At 43.3% G+C, this 18369-nt stretch overlaps 1 protein-coding gene across 2 annotated transcripts in view; it reads left to right on the top strand.

Moving 5' to 3' along the window:
• Positions 1 to 15555, top strand: part of LOC114038575 (lipase member N-like) — a 39812-nt gene extending 24257 nt beyond the window's left edge. For both annotated transcript variants that reach the window (XM_027855889.1, XM_027855890.1), the window contains exons 8-11: positions 7374 to 7520; positions 8766 to 8837; positions 11135 to 11206; positions 14948 to 15555. In XM_027855889.1, coding sequence (XP_027711690.1) covers positions 7374 to 7520; positions 8766 to 8837; positions 11135 to 11206; positions 14948 to 15181 — 525 coding nt within the window. In that variant the 3' untranslated portion in view covers positions 15182 to 15555. The remainder of the gene's footprint in view (positions 1 to 7373; positions 7521 to 8765; positions 8838 to 11134; positions 11207 to 14947) is intronic.
• Positions 15556 to 18369: the final 2814 nt, after the last annotated feature.

Here is an 18369-nt window from a genome sequence, read left to right as displayed (position 1 = left end):
TGCTCCTCTCACCAACCTTGTCAACTAATGTTTGGTAGGCATTAACATCTCAATTTTATAACTGAAGAAACTGAGTCTCAGAGAGGTTGAGTGATTTCCCTGGGACCACATAGTTAATAAATGTTGGTGGCAGGATATAGAAGCCAGTTTTTCTGGAGCACACTGCAGTATGATGGACAGGGCAGAAGCTCTGATGTCAGAGGATCTGGGTTCAAATCCTACCTTGAGAATCAGTACCTACGTGACTAATAGTAGATCAACAATCATTTATTAATGGTCTATTGGAGTTGTAAAGACCAAAATTAAGCAGTCCTTGTCTTGAAGGCATTTACTTTCTACTGGAAAAGTAATATGTATGTGCAAGTCACTGGAGGGTGACACTCCCAAGTCATTCCCCCCCCGGAACCTCAGTTTCCTCATCTGTAAAATGAAGGATGTGGGCCAGATAAATGTCAAGGTTTCTCTCTCTAGACCTATGACCCAGGACCCCAAGGCACATTTTTGCTCTATTTTACTAGCTGACCTTTACTTTACCCTTTAAGGATTCTACATTTTGAATGGGAAAGGACTTTGACAATCCAAAGTTTTCCTTTTACAAGGGGAGGCAACAGGCATTTATTAAGCACCTACTGGGTGCCAGGCACTGTGCTAAAAACTTGGGATATAAATACAAAAGACAGACAGAACCTGTCCTCAAGGGGCTTACATTCTAATGGGGAAGACAACTCCAAAGGAGCTGATGGGGGGGCAGAGGAGGGGGGGAGTATACTTGGTGGGGCACAGCAGTAAAGGTGAGAATTTAGAAACAGAGCTGGGAGGGGAACAAAAGCTGACCAGCTTGGACACTTTCCCAAGATGGAGGCCCTGGGAAGTTCTTTGGGAAGAAAGAGATGACCAGATCAGAGCAAGGTTTGGGGAAGGTGGATGGTCAGTGGGGTGAAGAAGGATATGACCATCATCTCTCATGTTTGTAGAGCACTGTAAGGTTTACAGAGCTCTGTCCTCCCAATAAGTCCATGAGAAGATGCAGCAGGCAACCCCAGTGGGGATTGGTCAAGCACATAGCCTAGCCTGTGGGCCAGAGGGAGTTGGTGGGTCACACATTTTCTTTGGCTTGTGTGGCGGACACACATACATACACAAACAGAATGGAAGATTGGAGCCAAAAAGGAAATAATGAGCCCTGGTATTCTGGGCTTTTGTCTGGCCGCATCTCGTGGCATTGAAGAAAATGAAATAGGCGTGAACCAGATTTGACATCAGATAGCTGGTTTGCATCCTGGCTCTCATGCAAACTACCCCATGTGACCCCAAGGAAGCTACTTCCTTCCCCTGGGTCTCAGTTTCTCAATATGAAAGGGTTGGACCAGATGACCTCTGGCTCTGCCAAGTTCTATCCATGGGGGAAGGAACCTCCAAACCTCTCTTCCTACCTTTCCAGTCACTGTCAAGGATACCACTATCCTTCTGGTTCCATGGACTCACGACCTAGAAGGCATCCTGGACTCCTCACTGTCTCTCACCTCCCAGATCCAATATGGCGCCAAGGAAATATCTCTCAGATATGCCCCCTCCTCTCCTAACACTGCCCCCACCCTGGTGTAGACCCTCACCACCTCACACCTGGACTGTTACAGTAGCTGCTGGGGGATCTGCATGCCTCCGGTCTCCCCACTCTATCTCTCCATCCTCCATTCAGCTGCCAAAGTGATCTTTCCCAGAGCCCAGGCCTGACTGTATCACCCCCTTCCTTAATAAACTTCAGTGGCTCCCTATTACCTCCAAGATCAAACATACACATCTCCCTTTGGCTTGTAAAGCCCTTCCTAAGTTGGCTCCCTCCTACCTTTCCAGTCTTCTTACACCTTCCTCCCCTCCGAGCCCTCTATATTACGATGCCGCTGGCCTCCTGGCTGGTCCTCACAGCAGACACTCTATTAGTTGACTTTGAGTTTTTTCCATGCTTGGAATTCTCTCCTTTCTCATTTCCTCCCCTTGGTTTTCCTTAAAGTCTCAGCTAAAATGCCACCTTCCTTCCCTCCAATAGTTCTCCAATTAACCCTGCCTATAACCTGCTTGTATATTGTCTCACCAATTGGGCTGTGATCTCAAGGGCGGGAACTGTGTTCTGTCTATGTATCCCCAGAGCTTAGCACAGTCCCTAGCACACAGTAAACACTTAATAGATGCTAATTGACTTGACGTGTGTGTGTGACCCTGGGCAAAACACTCCACCTTTGTGGAGCAGAGACCCTCAGCACCAAAATGAGGCAGTGAGTGTAGGCTCCTCCGAGGTTCCTGCCAGCTCTGTCTGTTACCCTCTGAACTAGGCAACTTGTCAAGGTTCCTGCCAGCTCTAAGTTCTATGACCCTTTTACAGATGAAGAAACCGAGGCCTAGAGGGACCGACTTGCCCATGACCCTATAGTGAGTGTCAGAGAGAGGGTCTTCAGGCATCCACGTGTCCTAAGTCTGAAAACAACACCATGATCGTTGTTGGTAAATAACTATCAGAGTCTACTGCAGCAAACCCAGGATGCTACAAAGAGGCCTCAATGATAGGAAGAAATCCCAGGTGTTACAGGCAAGTCTCCCACAGGGTATAGTCAGATGGGGTTTAGTTTCATTACCTTGCTCTTCCAGCTCAAGGCTGGAGATTAACACTAGTAATAATTCTTAAACATGACCTTCTGGAAATGAACCAGTTTTTCCATACAGATTGTAGAATACAGACAGGTGAGGCTCAAGGCAAAGAATGTGCTTGGCTCCTCTAATACCCTCCTCGACTCTCTTTTCAAACACTCTTAATAAGGGTGACGGGTCAACTGCCAGGGGCCACCCCCTGCAGGGTCCCATCCAGCCATTCCTTCTGTAGGCAGCACCTCCTACCCCACAGTTTCTCCCTCCCAACCTCCATCCATTCGTCCTAGCTGCCCTAAGTCCCCTGATAAAACGTAACCTCAATAAACGCTTGATGATTGATAGGGAACAGTATAGTGGAAAGAATCAGCCTCCAGAGTTAGAGGACATGTGTTAGAATCCTGGCCTGGCTTCTTACTTTTCATGTGACCGGAGTGAGCCAAGACCTGGTCGGCAGTTTCCAGACATCTACGATCTATTCTGGTTCTAAATCTATAATCCCATATACAGCTCTCTGTTTTACAAGGCAACAGCTAAACATTTAGAGCTGCTTGTATAGTGGAAAAGCACAGAAGATCTGGGTTCAAAGGCCACCCCTGCTACTTGCCTCCAGTATGTCCTTGAGCAATCATGTCCCCTCTCTCCAAGCCTCAGTTTCCTCAGCTGTAAAATGAAGGAGTTCTACAGATGACTTCTAATGTCCCTTTCAGCTCCAATTCTATGATCTTAAAATCCAAAGTGCTTCCTCTCTCCAAACCTCAGTTTCCTCATTTGTAAAATGAGGATGTTGGAGAAGATGGTGTCTAAGATCTCGTCCAGCCCCCACCCTAATCTTCTCACAGGTTAATGAGGAAAGAAAGGTTTTCATACCCCTTCAAAGCCATATGTGTGTGTTATTCTTTTGTAAGTTAATTTTTAACTGGTATCTTTGTTCATATCATCAGAATTTTGCCTAGTAACCCTACCCCTCTCCCATCCAGAGAGTCATTCCAAATAAAACAAATGGTTTTTTTTTTAAAGAACAAAAGAGAAAGTGAATAGAGCACTGGCCCTGGAGTCAGGAGGACCTGAGTTCAAATCCAGCCTCAGACACATAACATTCATTAGCTGGGTGACTCTGGGCAAGTCACTTAATCCCAACTGCCACACACACACACACACACACACACACACACACACACACACACACACAAAAGAACAAAAGGGAAAAAGAAGAGGAAAAAATAATGCCAACTAATATATCCAAAGAGCCTAAAAATTTATACAGTGCACTAAGTCCGTGGACCTCCCAAAGGAATGGGGTAGCAGTGCCTTCTAGCTTCTGCTTCTTCTTTATCATTTGGCAACATTTGTTTTTGATTATTTTGTAGGAGCATTGTGAGGTTACATTGTTGCGATAATTGTCTCCATTGTTTCCTTGGCTTTCCTTACTGTCTCTGCTGCCTTCTGAGCCATTAACATCCCTCAGTGTCTGGAGTCTTCTTATCCTTGAACAGCCCTCTGTCTCTCCAGTTCCTCCTCCCTCTCCTCATTTTTCAGCCCCCTTTGGTGCATGATCTCCTCCAATCAGAATGTAAGCTCTTTGAAGGCAAGGGCAATCTATCTTTCTTTTTGCTTAGGGGTTAGTACAGAGCCTGGCACATAGTAAGTGCCTAATACTTACTTAGATTACATTAGATTGTATACATTTCCAATGTTTTTCTGTATCAATTCATCATATTTGTCATTTCTAATAGTTCAGTGAAATTTCATTACATTCATGCCCCACAATTCATATATCCATTCCCCAATTGATGGGGAATCCAGTTCTTTGTCATCACAAGAAGTTCTGCTATTAATGTTTTAGTATATATGGAAACTTCCTTCTTACAGATGGCTTTCTTGGGGTTTAAGCCCAGAAATGGACTCCCTGGATTAAAGGAGATGAGCATTTTAGTCACTTTATTTGCATAATTCCCTATTGCTTTCCAAAATGGTTATACCATTTCACAGCTCCACCAACAAAGCATTGTTGTGCCTAGAGCTTCACAGCCCCTCCAACATCGACAATTCTCATCTTTTGTCATCTTTGTCAATTTCTGCATGTGAGGAGAAAATATCCATTTTTTTAAATTTGCATTTCTGTTATCATTATTGATTTGGAGCATTCTTTGATATAACTGTTAATAGCCTGCAATTATTCTTTTTTTTCTTTTTTGACTACGCAATGGGGTTAAGTGACTTGCCCAGGATCCCACAGCTAGTAAGTGTCAGGTGGCTAAGGCTGGATTTGACTCAGGTCCTCCTAACTCCAGGGCTGGGGCTCTATCCATTGTGCCATCTGGTTGCCCAGTCTGCAATTATTCTTCTGAGAATTGCTTGTTCATATTCTCTGACCTTTGAGCTATTGGGAAATGGCTTTTGGTTGCATCTCTGTGTGTATCTATTAGTTGTCTGTATCTCATATGCCCTTATCAGAGAAATGTGATACAAAGATTTTTTTTCCCCCATTCAGCTCCTTCTTTATGTAAGATGCAGAAAATTTGTTTTTGCCAAAGCTTTTCATTTTTTCTTGTAATCAAAATTATCTACCTTATCTTTGATAATTGCTTCTATCATTTTTTTTTGTTAAGAACACATCTCCTGGGGCAGCTAGGTGACACAGTGGATAGAGCACCAGTCCTGGAGTCGGGAGGACCTGATTTCAAATCTGGCCTCAGACATTTGACAATTACTACCTGTGTGACCCTGGGCAAGTCACTTAACCCCATTGTCCAGCCAAAAAAAACAAAAAAAAAAGAACACATCTCCCACCAGTAGTTATGGAGGGGTACGTGAACAACTTCTTTTCCAATTTTTTGATGGCATAATATTTAACATAAAGGTCACATAACCATTTTGAATTGATTGTGGAATATGGTATAAGATGTTGGTCCAAGCCTGGTCTCTCTCATACTTCTTGCCAGTTTTTTAGCAGTTTCTATCAAATAGAGAGCTCTTTCCTAAGCAATTTTTTTCTATTTATTCAACATTGGGATGTTAACTTTCATTGTTTCTGATTTTTCTTTGTCTAACCTGTTCCAGTGGTCTCCTCTATTTTTATTTGTTTTTTTTTTTAGTGAGGCGATAGGGGTTAAGTGACTTGCCCAAGGTCACACAGCTAGTATGTATCAAGTGTTTGGTCTGAGGCTGGATTTGAACTCAAGTCCTCCTGACTTCAGGGCCGGTGCTCTGTCTCCTCTATTTTTAATCAACAGCAGGTGTTTTTGAATTACTTATGTATTATAATACAGTTTGAGGTCTGGAAAATGCTTTCATCCCTTTACCCCCTTCATCCTTCCAGTGGACAGGGCCTGAGTCAGGAAGACTTGAGTTCAAAACCAGCTCCAAACACTTAATAGCTGTGTGTTCTTGGGCAAATCAATTAGTCTCTGTCTCAGTTTTCTCATCTGTAAAGTGGGGATGATATTAGCACCTCCCCCAGGTTGTTGTGAGGATTAAATGACATGATTATAAAGCACTTAGTACAGTATCTGGTACACAGTAAGTGCTGTCTAAATGCTGGCTATTATTGTTGTTGTTGTTACTGTTATTGTTTTTCTCTTCATATTCTAGAACTTTTTTTTCTCCAAATGAATTTATTTTAGCAGGGTATATAAAGTACCCCATGGATAGTTTGATGGCTCAAGCATTACAATTATAAATTAACTTTGGTAAAATTGTTTTTTAATTATATTGGCATGTCCCAGCCATGAGCACTGAATATGCCTCCAGCTATTCAAGTTTTCTAATATTTCTTTAGGGATCACTTTGTAATTGAATTTATACAACTGTTTTGTGTGCTTTGGTAGATTAATACCAAAATATTTTATGCATCTTGTAGTTATTTGGAATGGAATTCCCTTTACATTATTGCCTTTTAGATTTTGCAATTATATAGGTCTTCAATAGGCAATAAGCCTTTATTAAGCACTTACTATATGCCAGGCACTAAGTCTCGGAAATACAAATACAAGCAAAAAGAAAGATAGATTGCTCTTGCCTTCAAAGGGCTTACATTCTAATTGGAGAAGATCATACACCAAAGGGAGTTGAAAAATGAGGAGAGGGAGGAGGAAGCTAGGGACACAGAGAGCAAGAAGACCCCAGGCACTGAGGGCTATTTCAGGAGAAATGGCAACTGAGGCATGGTGGCAATGTCTTGAGATAGATGCTAAAAAGAGATGGGGGCAGGGGGAGGAGACAATAGATCTCTCTCTAAACACATGTAAGTCTATGTCCCAAAAGTCTTAGTGCAGTTTAAAGCTATTAACCAAATTCTCAGTTCTAATCCTATTAAACTTCCACCTGCGCTAAGACTTTTGGGACACCCTATACAGTATATCACGCAACCATCCCTTTGGACCTGTTTCCTCTGAAATCTGTAAAAATGAGGCGGTTAGACCCCATGGCCTCTAAGGTCTCTTGCAACTCTAAAACCGTGTTCCTACTCTGCCTCTCTGAGCTTTGACAACAAACAATGGGGGCCATAGTCCCTACTTGCCTTCCTCCTATGGTTGCCAGTAAGATGCCATCTTTTGTGTGTCTGAGGCTGTGCTAACATGTTTATTGCTGTTCTGGCTTGTCTTGGATAAACTTGACTTCTTACAAGTGAATGTGACCCTGAAGGTTTAAAGTGCCCAGTGATAAAAATGACCTCCCAAGTCAAGAAGCTTGCCTGCTTTTTCAAAGCAAACTATCTGCCGTGTTCACAGGCTCTTTGGGGAAACAAAGGTTTCCTGTTAGAAGATTCTGTAAAGAAAATACCTTCTATGAAATTGTGCAACCGGAAAGTCTTCTCCTGGATATGTTCTGGGTTTCTCACCTTGTGGGCTGGATTTGACATCAAAAATCTGAATGTGGTACGTAAAAACCAGGGGTCTTAAGGGATCTATATTTCTTTGATTTTTGTGGTTCCATCTCTGCTCATACCTAGTTTTTAGGGCTTTAGAAGCCCCCTGTGACCCAGAGTCTGGCACTGACAATGAACTCAGATTATTATGGTGCGTCCACATGTGATGCTCCAATGTGTGACTTCTCCCTAGGGTTCCTGGCCAAGCTGGAGAAAAACAAGCACCTGGCATAGGAAGAGGAACCAGGGCAAGGCCATTAACGCTTTGCCCCAGGGTGGGAAATGTAGAGGGTGCCACTGTACTATCTTGCCCCATAGTGGTTGAGGGGACAGGAACTCTTCTATTCCCTATTCTGACTGTCTCCTTTTCCGAAAGTCACACCCCTAACCTCACCCTCCCCAACACCTGTCTTTCCAGAGTACAAAAACCTGAGTATATTCCTCAGCTATATTTCCTTCCTCTAGGTCTTACATCCCAACTAAGCCTCCTCCCCTCCCACCCCTACTACTTTGTTTCAGGTGCAAAATTTTCTTGGACTCCAGTTCCTCAGAGCCCCTCATCCAAAATGCATGTTTTGCTCCGTGCAGGACCCAACATAACACCACACTCACAGAACGCCCTCAGAAAAGAATAGGAAGAGTACTGGAAAGCCCTCTTCCCAATGGGTGAAGCTACATGAACTCATGTAGAATCCCAGTAAAGAAGCCTGGAGGGTCCTGGTTTGTAGGGCCTGACCTCACATGAAATAATAGAAGTCCAGAGCCTTGGACTTACAATCAGAGGAAATGGGTTCACTCCTAGCTCCATCACCTACTAGCAGGGTGACCTTGGGATCTCTGAGCCTCTCTGGACTTTGGTGTCCTCCTCTATAAAATGAGGGGATTGGACCAAAGGCCTGTGAAGTTCCTCTCCATTCTAACCTGGGAACCTCAAAGGTCTCATTATTGGTCAGGTTTTCCTGACCTCACTGCAGCCAAATTTCCCCACTACTCCTGTCTCTGACCTCTGAGGCCAAGCAGAAAAAGCCTCCTCCCTCTTGTTCTGCTTGACTTCAGCTCTCTCCTGTCCCCTTCTGACGGTCAGTTTCCTTTTCTGGAAAATGAAGGGCTTGGACCATATGAGCTCAAAGGTAGCTTCTTGCTCTACAATCTCAGCTCTCAGTCTTGAGATGATTGCTCCCTGCTGAATAATAATTGAGAAGTAGAGATTTCTGTCTCTTTAGATGACATTTGCTGAGTGAGCTTTTTCTTTCAGAGCCGAACTTCTATCTACTTTTCCCATTCTCCTTCTGGGACATCAATACAAAACATTTTGCATTTGAAACAGGTAAGAGTGACTTATCACTGAAGTTCTGTGTCCTCTCCCCCTCCCCCCCGTGTGTGTGTCTGTCTGTCTTTGTCTCTCTGTCTGTCTCTGTCTGTCTGTTTCTCCCTCCCTTCACCCTCCCTCTCTCCTATCTCTTTTTCTCCCTCCCTCCCACCTCTCTCTCTCTCTCTCTCTCTCTCTGTCTCTCTGTTTCTGTCTCTGTCTCTGTCTCTGTCTCTTTCCCTCTCTCTCTCTCTCTGTCTCTCTGTTTCTGTCTCTGTCTCTCTCTCTCTCTCCCTCTCTCTCTCTCTCTCTCCTCTCCCATCTGCTGGCTGCTTAGGATCTTTTGACTTTCAATGTGCTTGGCCCCAAATAGATCTTTGAAAAGTCTTCCAGTCACTCAGGTTCATCCCGGACTCCTCACTATCTCTCTCCCCTTCCCCCTACATCCAAGCTATTGCCAAGGCTTGTCAATTTTAGTTTCATAACATCTCTCCAATATGCTCTCTTCTCTCCCTGGACACTGCCTCCACCCTGGTGTAGACCCTCATCACCTCACACCTGGACTATTGCAATAACTGCTAGTGAGTCTGACTGCTTCAAGCCTCTCTCCACTCCAGTCCAACCTCCATTCAGCCACTAAAGTGATTTTCCTAAAGTGTAGCTCTGACCATGTCACTCCCCTACTCAATAGACTGCAGTGGCTCCCTATTGCTTCCAGGATCAAATACAAAATGCTCTGTTTGGCATTCAAAGCCCTTCATAACTTAGCCCTCTCCTCCCTTTTGAGCCTTCTTACATCTTGTTCACCTCCGAGTACTCTACAATGTGGTGATGCTGGCCTCCTGGCTGTTCCTCTCCCTGCCCCATTTCCTGACTCTGGTATTTTCCAGCAGCTTCCTCTATGCCTGGAATGCTCTCCCTCCTATTTCATGGCTGTTCTGGCTTCTTGCAAGTCCCATCTAACCCCCCACCCCCTGCAAGAAGCTTTTCCTGACCCACTTTAATGATGGTGGCTCCCCTCTGTGTGTTGTCCGTAGCTTGTCTGCACGCAGGAGTTTGCACGTTGTCTTCATCATTAGAATGTGAGCTTCTTGAGAGCAGGAACTGTGTTGTTGTCTGTCTTTGTACCCCCAACACTTAACATGGGACTAGACACACAGTAGGCACTTAATAAATGCTTGTTGACTTGACTTAATATTGTTCCTTGGCATTGGGAAAGCAGTAGGGGATGGTGGAAAGTGACCTTAGTCTTACGAAGACCTGATTTTAAGCCTAGGCCATGCCTTTCATTAGCTCTGGCACCTTGGGCAAGTCCCTTCCCTTCACTGGGCCTTTGTTTCCTCTTCTGTCTGATGAGGAAGCTGAGCTAGATGATGCCTAAAGTCTCTTCTAGCTCTGATACTCTAGGAGTCCCTATTGGGTTGGCTTCTTTACTATCCCCTGTGATGGTTTTTGTATTTTGAATGCCAAAGAGTGCTGTCTGGGTCAGCTGTCTCACCTGCTATAGCTAGCTGTATAACTAGAAAATGAAAATAGGCAGGATGTGGGGGCTCCTTGGTCAATGCATTCTGTTTCCTGTCTGAAAAAGACCCTGGGCTGTGGAAATAGTGAGCTGGCCATTGCCTTAGCATAGGGCATGGCCTGGGTGTAGGCAGGTGAGGTGAGAGGGAAGCTGATGGGAGAGGAGAGCAGAAGTATTTGTGGGAAAGATGGTGGCTGTGTCCAGACGCTCATCCCTTTGCCTTCGTACCAAGAGAAGTCATACATCATACTTGTCCTCTCTCTCTCTCTCTCTCTCTCTCTCTCTCTCTCTCTCTCTCTCCCTTCTCTCTCTCTCTTCTCCTCTGTTTCCTATCTCCTCTCTTTATCTTTCTTATCTTATTTTCTTTCTCTTGTCCTGTCTCTTCTTCCTGTCTGTGTCTTACTTTGTCTCCATTTCTGTCTCTCTCCCTTTCTTTGTTGCCTTTGCTTTTTCTTGATCTCTCTTCCTCCTCCTTCCTCTTCCTCTTCTTCTTCTTTTCTTTCTCCTTCTTCTTCTTCTTCTTCTTCTCCTCTTCCTCTGTGTGTCTCTGTGTACCTCTGTGTCAATTGTCTGTGCATCTGTCTCTCTTTTTCTCCCCCCCCATTCTCTATGTGTATCTGTGTGGACATGAGTGTCTGTGCCTCTTTCTGCCCTCTAGCACCTCCCTAAAACATGGAAAGACTAGATTCTTCTTGAAGTGATGTCATTAGCACCATGAGGCACTCTATTCTATAGAATATTTGCCTTTGAATCTTTCCCATGGCGTAATTTACCATTTCCTTGTCCATTTCAGCTTTTCCGATCGGACGAGTTCAGAGCTTACGACTGGGGTAGCAAGGACGAGAATATGCGTCATTACAACCAGGTTAGCTCCTCAGCAGATCAGACAACTATAACTCAAGGGTTCTAAAGTTCATCTGCAGGAAGGGCATGTCTCAGGGAGCCAAGGGTGGGGTTCCTCCAAGTGGATCTTCTTGTTGGTCAGGGGAATAGATTCCAATGAGCGCTCAGCCCAGAGGAAACCAACCCAGACCATTTATTCCAGCTCTCCCATTAACAGGCTCTGCATCATTATCCAAGACACTTTTTTGTTGGGTTTCAGTTTCCTTATCTGAAAAATGGCAGGACTGTCTACATTAGATGATCTCTACAAGCCTTTGCAGCTCTAACATTTTAATTCTAAGTATGTTGAGCCAGATTCTCTGGTTGCTTGGAGTCTTATTCAGTTTTCTATCCAATAAGCCTCCAGAAGGTGCTGACTGTTTTGAGACAGAGAGAAACAGTTATCCCCTGACTTTCATCTAGTTTCTGTCTGAATGGTTTGATAGCTGGGCTCTTGTAGTTCATCCTATCTGGGCATGCCCTGCCATGCTTCATTTACTCCCTAACCATCTTTTTGCCAGTCACCATGTTGCTACATGCATCCCCTTTCCAGTTCTGGAGCCTTAATTAATTTACTACTGCCACTGTTTGCAGGAAAGGTGAGCGATCTACTTCCCTATCGCTTCACTTACCATTCTGGTTACTTCCCAAACTAAAATATCCCTCTTTGGCCACTACTCTCCTATAGGTGTCTGTTCCCTAGCAAAAGATAAGCTCCTTAAGGGCAGACACTACCTTCACTTTTTGTATTTGTATGTCCAGAAAGTAGAACAGTATTTGGCGTATAGTACTTAATAAAGGCTTTTCCACTCATTCATTTACTTACTCACTCATTCATTCATTTTAAGGAAGAGAACTAATCCCCATTGCTATTTCCCTGTTTTTGAATGCTTCCCCCCAAATTTTCCTTATAACAGCAGCAGATATTTTCCAGGTATAATTTATGACATGGCAGACAACCATTTCAGAAGGATGGATTTTGCCTTCACTCCTCCTTCCTCTTTTTCTCTTCCTTCAACACTGACCTCCCTGGTCCATCCTCCATAGCTACTTCCCATTCAATAATCTTCTCTGCCCCAGACAGCACTGACTCCTTTCCTTTATTGTCCCAGAAGGATTTTTGTCCTATAGAGGGATATTGAAAGAAGGCATGGGGAGCCAAGATGGTAGAGTATAAGCAGCAATTCAACTGAACCCTCCCAACATTCTTCTCCAAACAACTTTAAAATAATGTCACAAATAGAATTCTGGAGTGGAAGAGCCAACAACAGATCAGAGTGAGACATTTGTCCAGCCCAAGACAACTTAGAAGGTCAGAAGGAAGGTTTGTGACACCAGGGTAGTGTTCAGCCAAGAGAATGGTGCACACCAGCAGCAGGCCTTGGAGGTGGCTGCAACAGAAAGTGGTGGCAGCTTTAGGAGATTTCAGTCCAGAGGTAGTAAGAGGGTCGGTCAGAAAGAGATTACAGGGGACCCATTGGTGGTATGGGTATATGACCCTGTTGTATTACCTATATATAGTTCTGGATCACAGATCCTTGGTGAAGAGGAGCACTAATGCTTGTGGTCAAGGGGATCAGGGCCCTCAGTCATAGTTCCAGGGTAGAGAAGAGTGCATTTAAGGAGTGGGAACCCTGGTCTTAGTTCCAAGGCAGAAAGGAGCACTAACAGTTTTAGGTCCAAAAAGAGAGATAGCACTTATGACTATAGGGAAACAAGGTCCATTTCTGAGTAAAAATCAGGGCACAGGCCAGAAGAACAGTGACCACACTTCCCTTTAAATCATACTACTTTGGAAGCACCAAAAACTTACAGACCTTCAGAACTAGATCTGAAAACATGAGCATGAAAAACCTGAAACTTGGGACAGTGACTCCACCACCCAACACAAAGTTAAAAGTCAAGAAATAGCCTGGAAAATGAGCTAACAACAACAAAATAACCTGACCATAAAAATTTAGTTTGGTGACATGGAAGATTAAGACACAAACTTAAAAGAAGACATCAATGTCAAAACAGCTGAATGGTAAAAAATGCACAAAAATTCACTTTTTAAAAAAGCACTCCTCAAAAAGCAGACTAAGCCAAATTGAAAAGGAGGTAAAAAAAATTGACTGAAGAAAACAGCTCCTTAAAAAGCAGAACTGGCCAACTGGAAAAGAGGTACAGATGCTCACTGAAGGAAACAAGTCCATAAAAAATTAGAATTGGGCAACTGGAAACTAATAACTCCATGAGTCATCAAGAAACAATAAAACAAAGTTGTAAGAATAAAAAATAGAAGAAAATATGTAACATCTCATCAGAAAAACAACCAACCTGGAAAATAGATTGAGGAGAAATAATTTATGAATTATTGGAATATCTGAAAGCTATGATAAAAAAAAGAGTCTAGACATCCTATTTCAAAAAATTATCAAAGAAAACTGGCTTGGTATTCTAGAATCAGAGTGTAAAATAGAAGTTGAAAGAATCCACCAATCATTCCCTGAAAGAGATTCCAAAATGAAAACTTCCAGGAACATTATAACCAAATTCCAGCTCTCCCAGGTCAAGGAGAAAATATTGTAAGTAGCCAAGTAAATAAAAAAATAAATAATTCAAACATAATGGAGCCACAGTCAGGATCACACAAGATTTAGCAGCTTAAATAATAAAGGAGCAGAGGGTTTGGGACATGATTTTCCAGAAGGCAAAAGAACTGATTACAACCAAGACAAGAATAAACTATCCAACAAAACTGAGTGTAATCCTTCAGGGGAAAACATGGATAATTAATGAAATGGAGGAATTTCAAGCATTCCTAATAATAAAAAAAAAGACCAGAGCTAAATAGAAAAATTTACATTCAAAGATAAAACTCAAGAGAAGCATAGAAAGGTAAACATGAAAGATAAATCAAAAGGGACTCAATAAATTTAAACGGTTTACATTCCTATATGGGAAGTTAATACTTTCAACTCTTAAGAACTTTATCATTATGAGGGTAGTTAAAGGGGACATATATAGACAGAAAGCATGGGTATGAGGTGACTTTGATGGAAAGATCTCAAAAAAAACCTAAAGAGCAGAAAAGAGGGATGCACTAGGAGAAGGGGGAAAAGAGAGGAGGAAAGAAAAATATCTCACATGAGAGAGGCATGCAAGAAAGAGTTTTTACAGAAGAGGGGGAAAGGAATATGTGGTGGGAAATGCTTGAACCTCATTCTCATAAGAATTAGTTCAAAAAGGGAATAACATACACACTCAGATGGGTACAAAAATCTATCTTGCCCAACAGGAAAGTAGGAGGGGAAGGGGATAAGAGAGAGAGAGGAGGATTGATAAAAGGGAGGAGAGATTAAGAAAAAAAATGGTCAGAAGCAAAACAGACTTTTGATGAGTAACAGGATAAAAAGCTCACTTTTAGGAAAGGATAAATGGGGAGGGGGGAGAAATGGAAGCAGATAGCAGAATGGGTTAGAAACCAGAATCCAACAATATGTTGTTTGCAAGAAACATGCTTGAAACAGACACACACAGAGTAAAAATAAGGGTAAGAGCAAATGATGTTACTATCCATGGAAAGATCTTAGAAAAGCTATTTAACTTCTCCACGCCTCAATTTCTTCCTCTGTAAAATTAGGGGATCCACTTCAGGTCCCTTCCAGTCCCGAATATGTTCATCTTTGGGTTGCTATGATAACAACTTCCTTCTGAAAAACCCTTTTTTCCTCCCCAACAGAGCATCCCTCCACTCTATGACTTGACTACCATCAAGGTGCCCACAGCCATCTGGGCTGGTGGGAAAGATCTCCTTGTTGACCTTCGTGATGTAGCCATGCTACTCCCCAAAATCAAGAATCTCCGTTTCTATGAGATGCTGCCAGACTGGAACCATGTAGACTTCATCTGGGCCCTTGATGCACCTGAAAGGGTTTACAGTAAAATCATCTCGCTGATGAGGCAGAACCTATAAAGAAGGGTCAATCATCCTAGATGTCCACGGCTAAGGAGTCCATCAGGGGCACAGTCCATAAGCAAAGAGGCAGACTTTCCTTTCAGCTCCTTCACTTCTTGCTCAGTGCCCACCAAGGTAGCCCAATGCTACCCAAGTCTCCTTGAGGCCCTGTGTCCTCCTTCCCCCTCCTCTGAACTTCTGCTATCTTGAATCTCATGTAAGAGGCTCTATGGGATAGTGGAAAATCCCATCTGGGGATCAAGGAAAAGACATTTAGCCTCGTCATTAAAGGAGGGAAGAAGTAAGGAAAAGGGAAGGGAATGGGTGGGCACTTCTATAGCATCTGTGTGGTATGGCTGAACTGAAAGTCAAGAAGACCCAGTTTAAACCTCTCTTGTGGCCCATCTGGCTCTGTTATCCCAGGCAAGTGGCTTAACGTCTTTGTGATCCGATCTCTAAGACAGTTAAAGAGGTGCAGGATTTACATTGATAAAAGCCATTTCATCACTGACAGATCTCTGATGAAATCACAGTGGGGAGAGGGAGGAAGAAGAGGGGATAGAGAGAGAGAAAGGGAGAGGGGGGGAAGATAGAGAAAGAGACAGAGATGAGAGAGAGAGAGGAGGGATGGAGGGAGGGAGAGAGAGGGAGAAAATGATAATACCTGTAGTACCTACCTATCAGAATTGTGTATAATATATAAAGTGCTTTGCAAAGCTGAAAGAGCTATGTAAATGCTAGTGATTATTAAGGGAGGAAAGGAAGAGAATAAGTATTTATATAGCACCTACTATGTGCTGGGAACTGTGTGAAGAAATTTACAAATATTACCTCACTTGATCTTCACAATAACACTGAAAGGTAGGTGCTTATTATTATCCTTGGGCAGCAGTGTCCCAGTGGATAGAGCACTGAGCCTGGAGTCAGAAAGACTCATCTTCCTAATTTCAAATCTGGCCTCAGACACTTACTAGCCATGTGACCCTGTTTGCCTCAGTTTCCTCATCTGTAAAATGAGCTGGAGAATAAAATGGCAAACCACTCCAGTATCTTTGTGAAGAAAGCCCCAAATAGGGGCAGCTAGGTGATGCAGTGAATAGAGCACCGGCCCTGAAGTCAGGAGGACTTGAGTTCAAATCCGGCCTCAGACCAAACACTTGACACTTACTAGCTGTGTGACCCTGGGCAAGTCACTTACCCCAATTGCCAAAAAATTAAAGAAAAAGAAAGCCCCAGATAGGGTTACAAAGAGTCAAATGTGACTGAAAACAACGAAACATCGTCCTCATTTTATAGATGAGGAAACTGAGGCAAAAGGAAGTTACACAGATAATAAATGACTGAGGCTAGATTTGAACTCAGATCTTCCAGTGACTCAACAGCTGCATCATCATCATCATCATCATCATCATCATCTTCATCTAATTCCATCAGTCAAACTTCCTTTCCCCAGTGCTAATTGTTGTTCTTCACTCATTCAGTCATGTCTGACTCTTCATGACCCCATGAACCACAGCATGCCAGATCCTTTTATCCTCCACTATATCTCTAAGTCTGTTTACAGTTATGTTCAATTTCCATCACACTATCTATCTATCTCATCCTCTGCTGTCCCCTTCTCTTTTTGCCTTCAATCCTTCCCAACCTTAGGGTCTTTTCCAATGAGTCCTATCTTCTCATAATGTGGCCAGAGTATTTAACCTTCAGCTTCAGTATTTACCCTTCCAGTGAACAGCCTGAATTAATTTCTTTAAGTGTTAACTGATTTGATCTCCTTGCTGTCCAGGGAACATTCAAAAGTCTTCTCCAGCACCACAATTCAAAAGCGTTGATTCTGTGGCACTCAGCTTTCCTTGTAATCAGACTCTCACAACTACACATTACTACTGGAAAAACCATTGCTTTGTCTATAAGGACCTTTGTCAGCAAGGTGATGTTCTCGTTTTTAGTATGCTGTCCAGATTTGTCGTAGCTTGTCTTCCAGAGAGTGAGTGTCTTTTAATTTCATGGCTGTAGTCTTCCTCTTCAGTGATCCTTGAGCCCAAGAATGTAAAATCTGACACTGCTTCCATTACTTCTTCCTCTATTTGCCGGGAAGTGATGGGACCAGTAGCCAACACCTTAATTTTTTTGACGTTAAGCTTCAAACCAGCTTTTACACTCTCCTCTTTTACTTTCATCAAGAGGTTTCTTAATTCCTCTTCACTTTTGGCCATCAGACAGTGCTAATTAGTCACCCTGATAACTTTGTCCTAAATCTCCAGAGGAGAGAGGAGATGTTTCCTTTCTCTATTCCTTTCACAGTGACCTGCAAACAAAGATCCAACTTCTGTTGCCTCAATCAAAAGCATGGCTCTAAAGGACAAGCTTTCAGGCCCCATGAGGGGAGAGAATAATGCCAAGAGAGGCCATTGGGAGCCACATTCTAGACCCTGAAGCCCCTTCCACTGTGTACTGGCAAGAACTGGGTCTGGAGCTGGGAAATCCAGGCCAGCTTCCTGCCTCAGTCATTCACTATCTCTGTGAACTTGGACAAGTGGCTTCTTCTGTTTGGTCCTCAATTTCTCATCCATGAAATAAGTCTTGGCTGACATGCCTGCCAAAGCCATTTCTAACTTTCCGAGGCCATGACAAAGACAACACTCTGGAAATTCCTGTGAAGGCAGTCACCTCCTGTGCCTATGGGTAGGGATGGCTCTGCTTTTCAGAAGTCTCATAATTTGTCTTCAACAGTACACCAGGATTTCAATTTTCACTGAAGAGTTATGATTCATGGTTACATGCCTCACTTCCCTGTTTCATCATGATACACTGGGAGGAGAGCTGAATTTGTAGTCAAAGGTTTTTGATGAGTTGTTTCAGTCATGTCCAGCTCTTTGTGATCCCATTGGGGTTTTCTTGGCAAAGACATGGTAGGGGTTTGCTGTTTCCTACTCCAGCTCACTTTACAGATGAGGCAACTGAGGTAAACAGAGTTAAGTCACTTGCCCAGGGTCACACAGCTAGTAAGTATCTGAGGTCAAATTTGAATTCAGGCCCTTCTAACCCTAGGGCCAGTACTCTATCCACTGCACCAAGGACTTGGGTTCAAATTCCAGTTTTGTTATTTACTGTGTGACTTGGGAAAGTCACTTTGCTTTCTTCGGCTTCAGCTGCCTACAGTGTTAAATGAAAGGTTGGACTCAGGGGTCTCTGTGGGGGCTTCC

This window comes from Vombatus ursinus, unplaced genomic scaffold (assembly GCF_900497805.2).
Source record: "Vombatus ursinus unplaced genomic scaffold, bare-nosed wombat genome assembly UNPS02011353.1, whole genome shotgun sequence".
Lineage (NCBI taxonomy): Eukaryota > Metazoa > Chordata > Mammalia > Diprotodontia > Vombatidae > Vombatus > Vombatus ursinus.
Note: the sequence above shows the minus strand (reverse complement) of the source record. Positions and strands in the feature narration are given on the sequence as shown.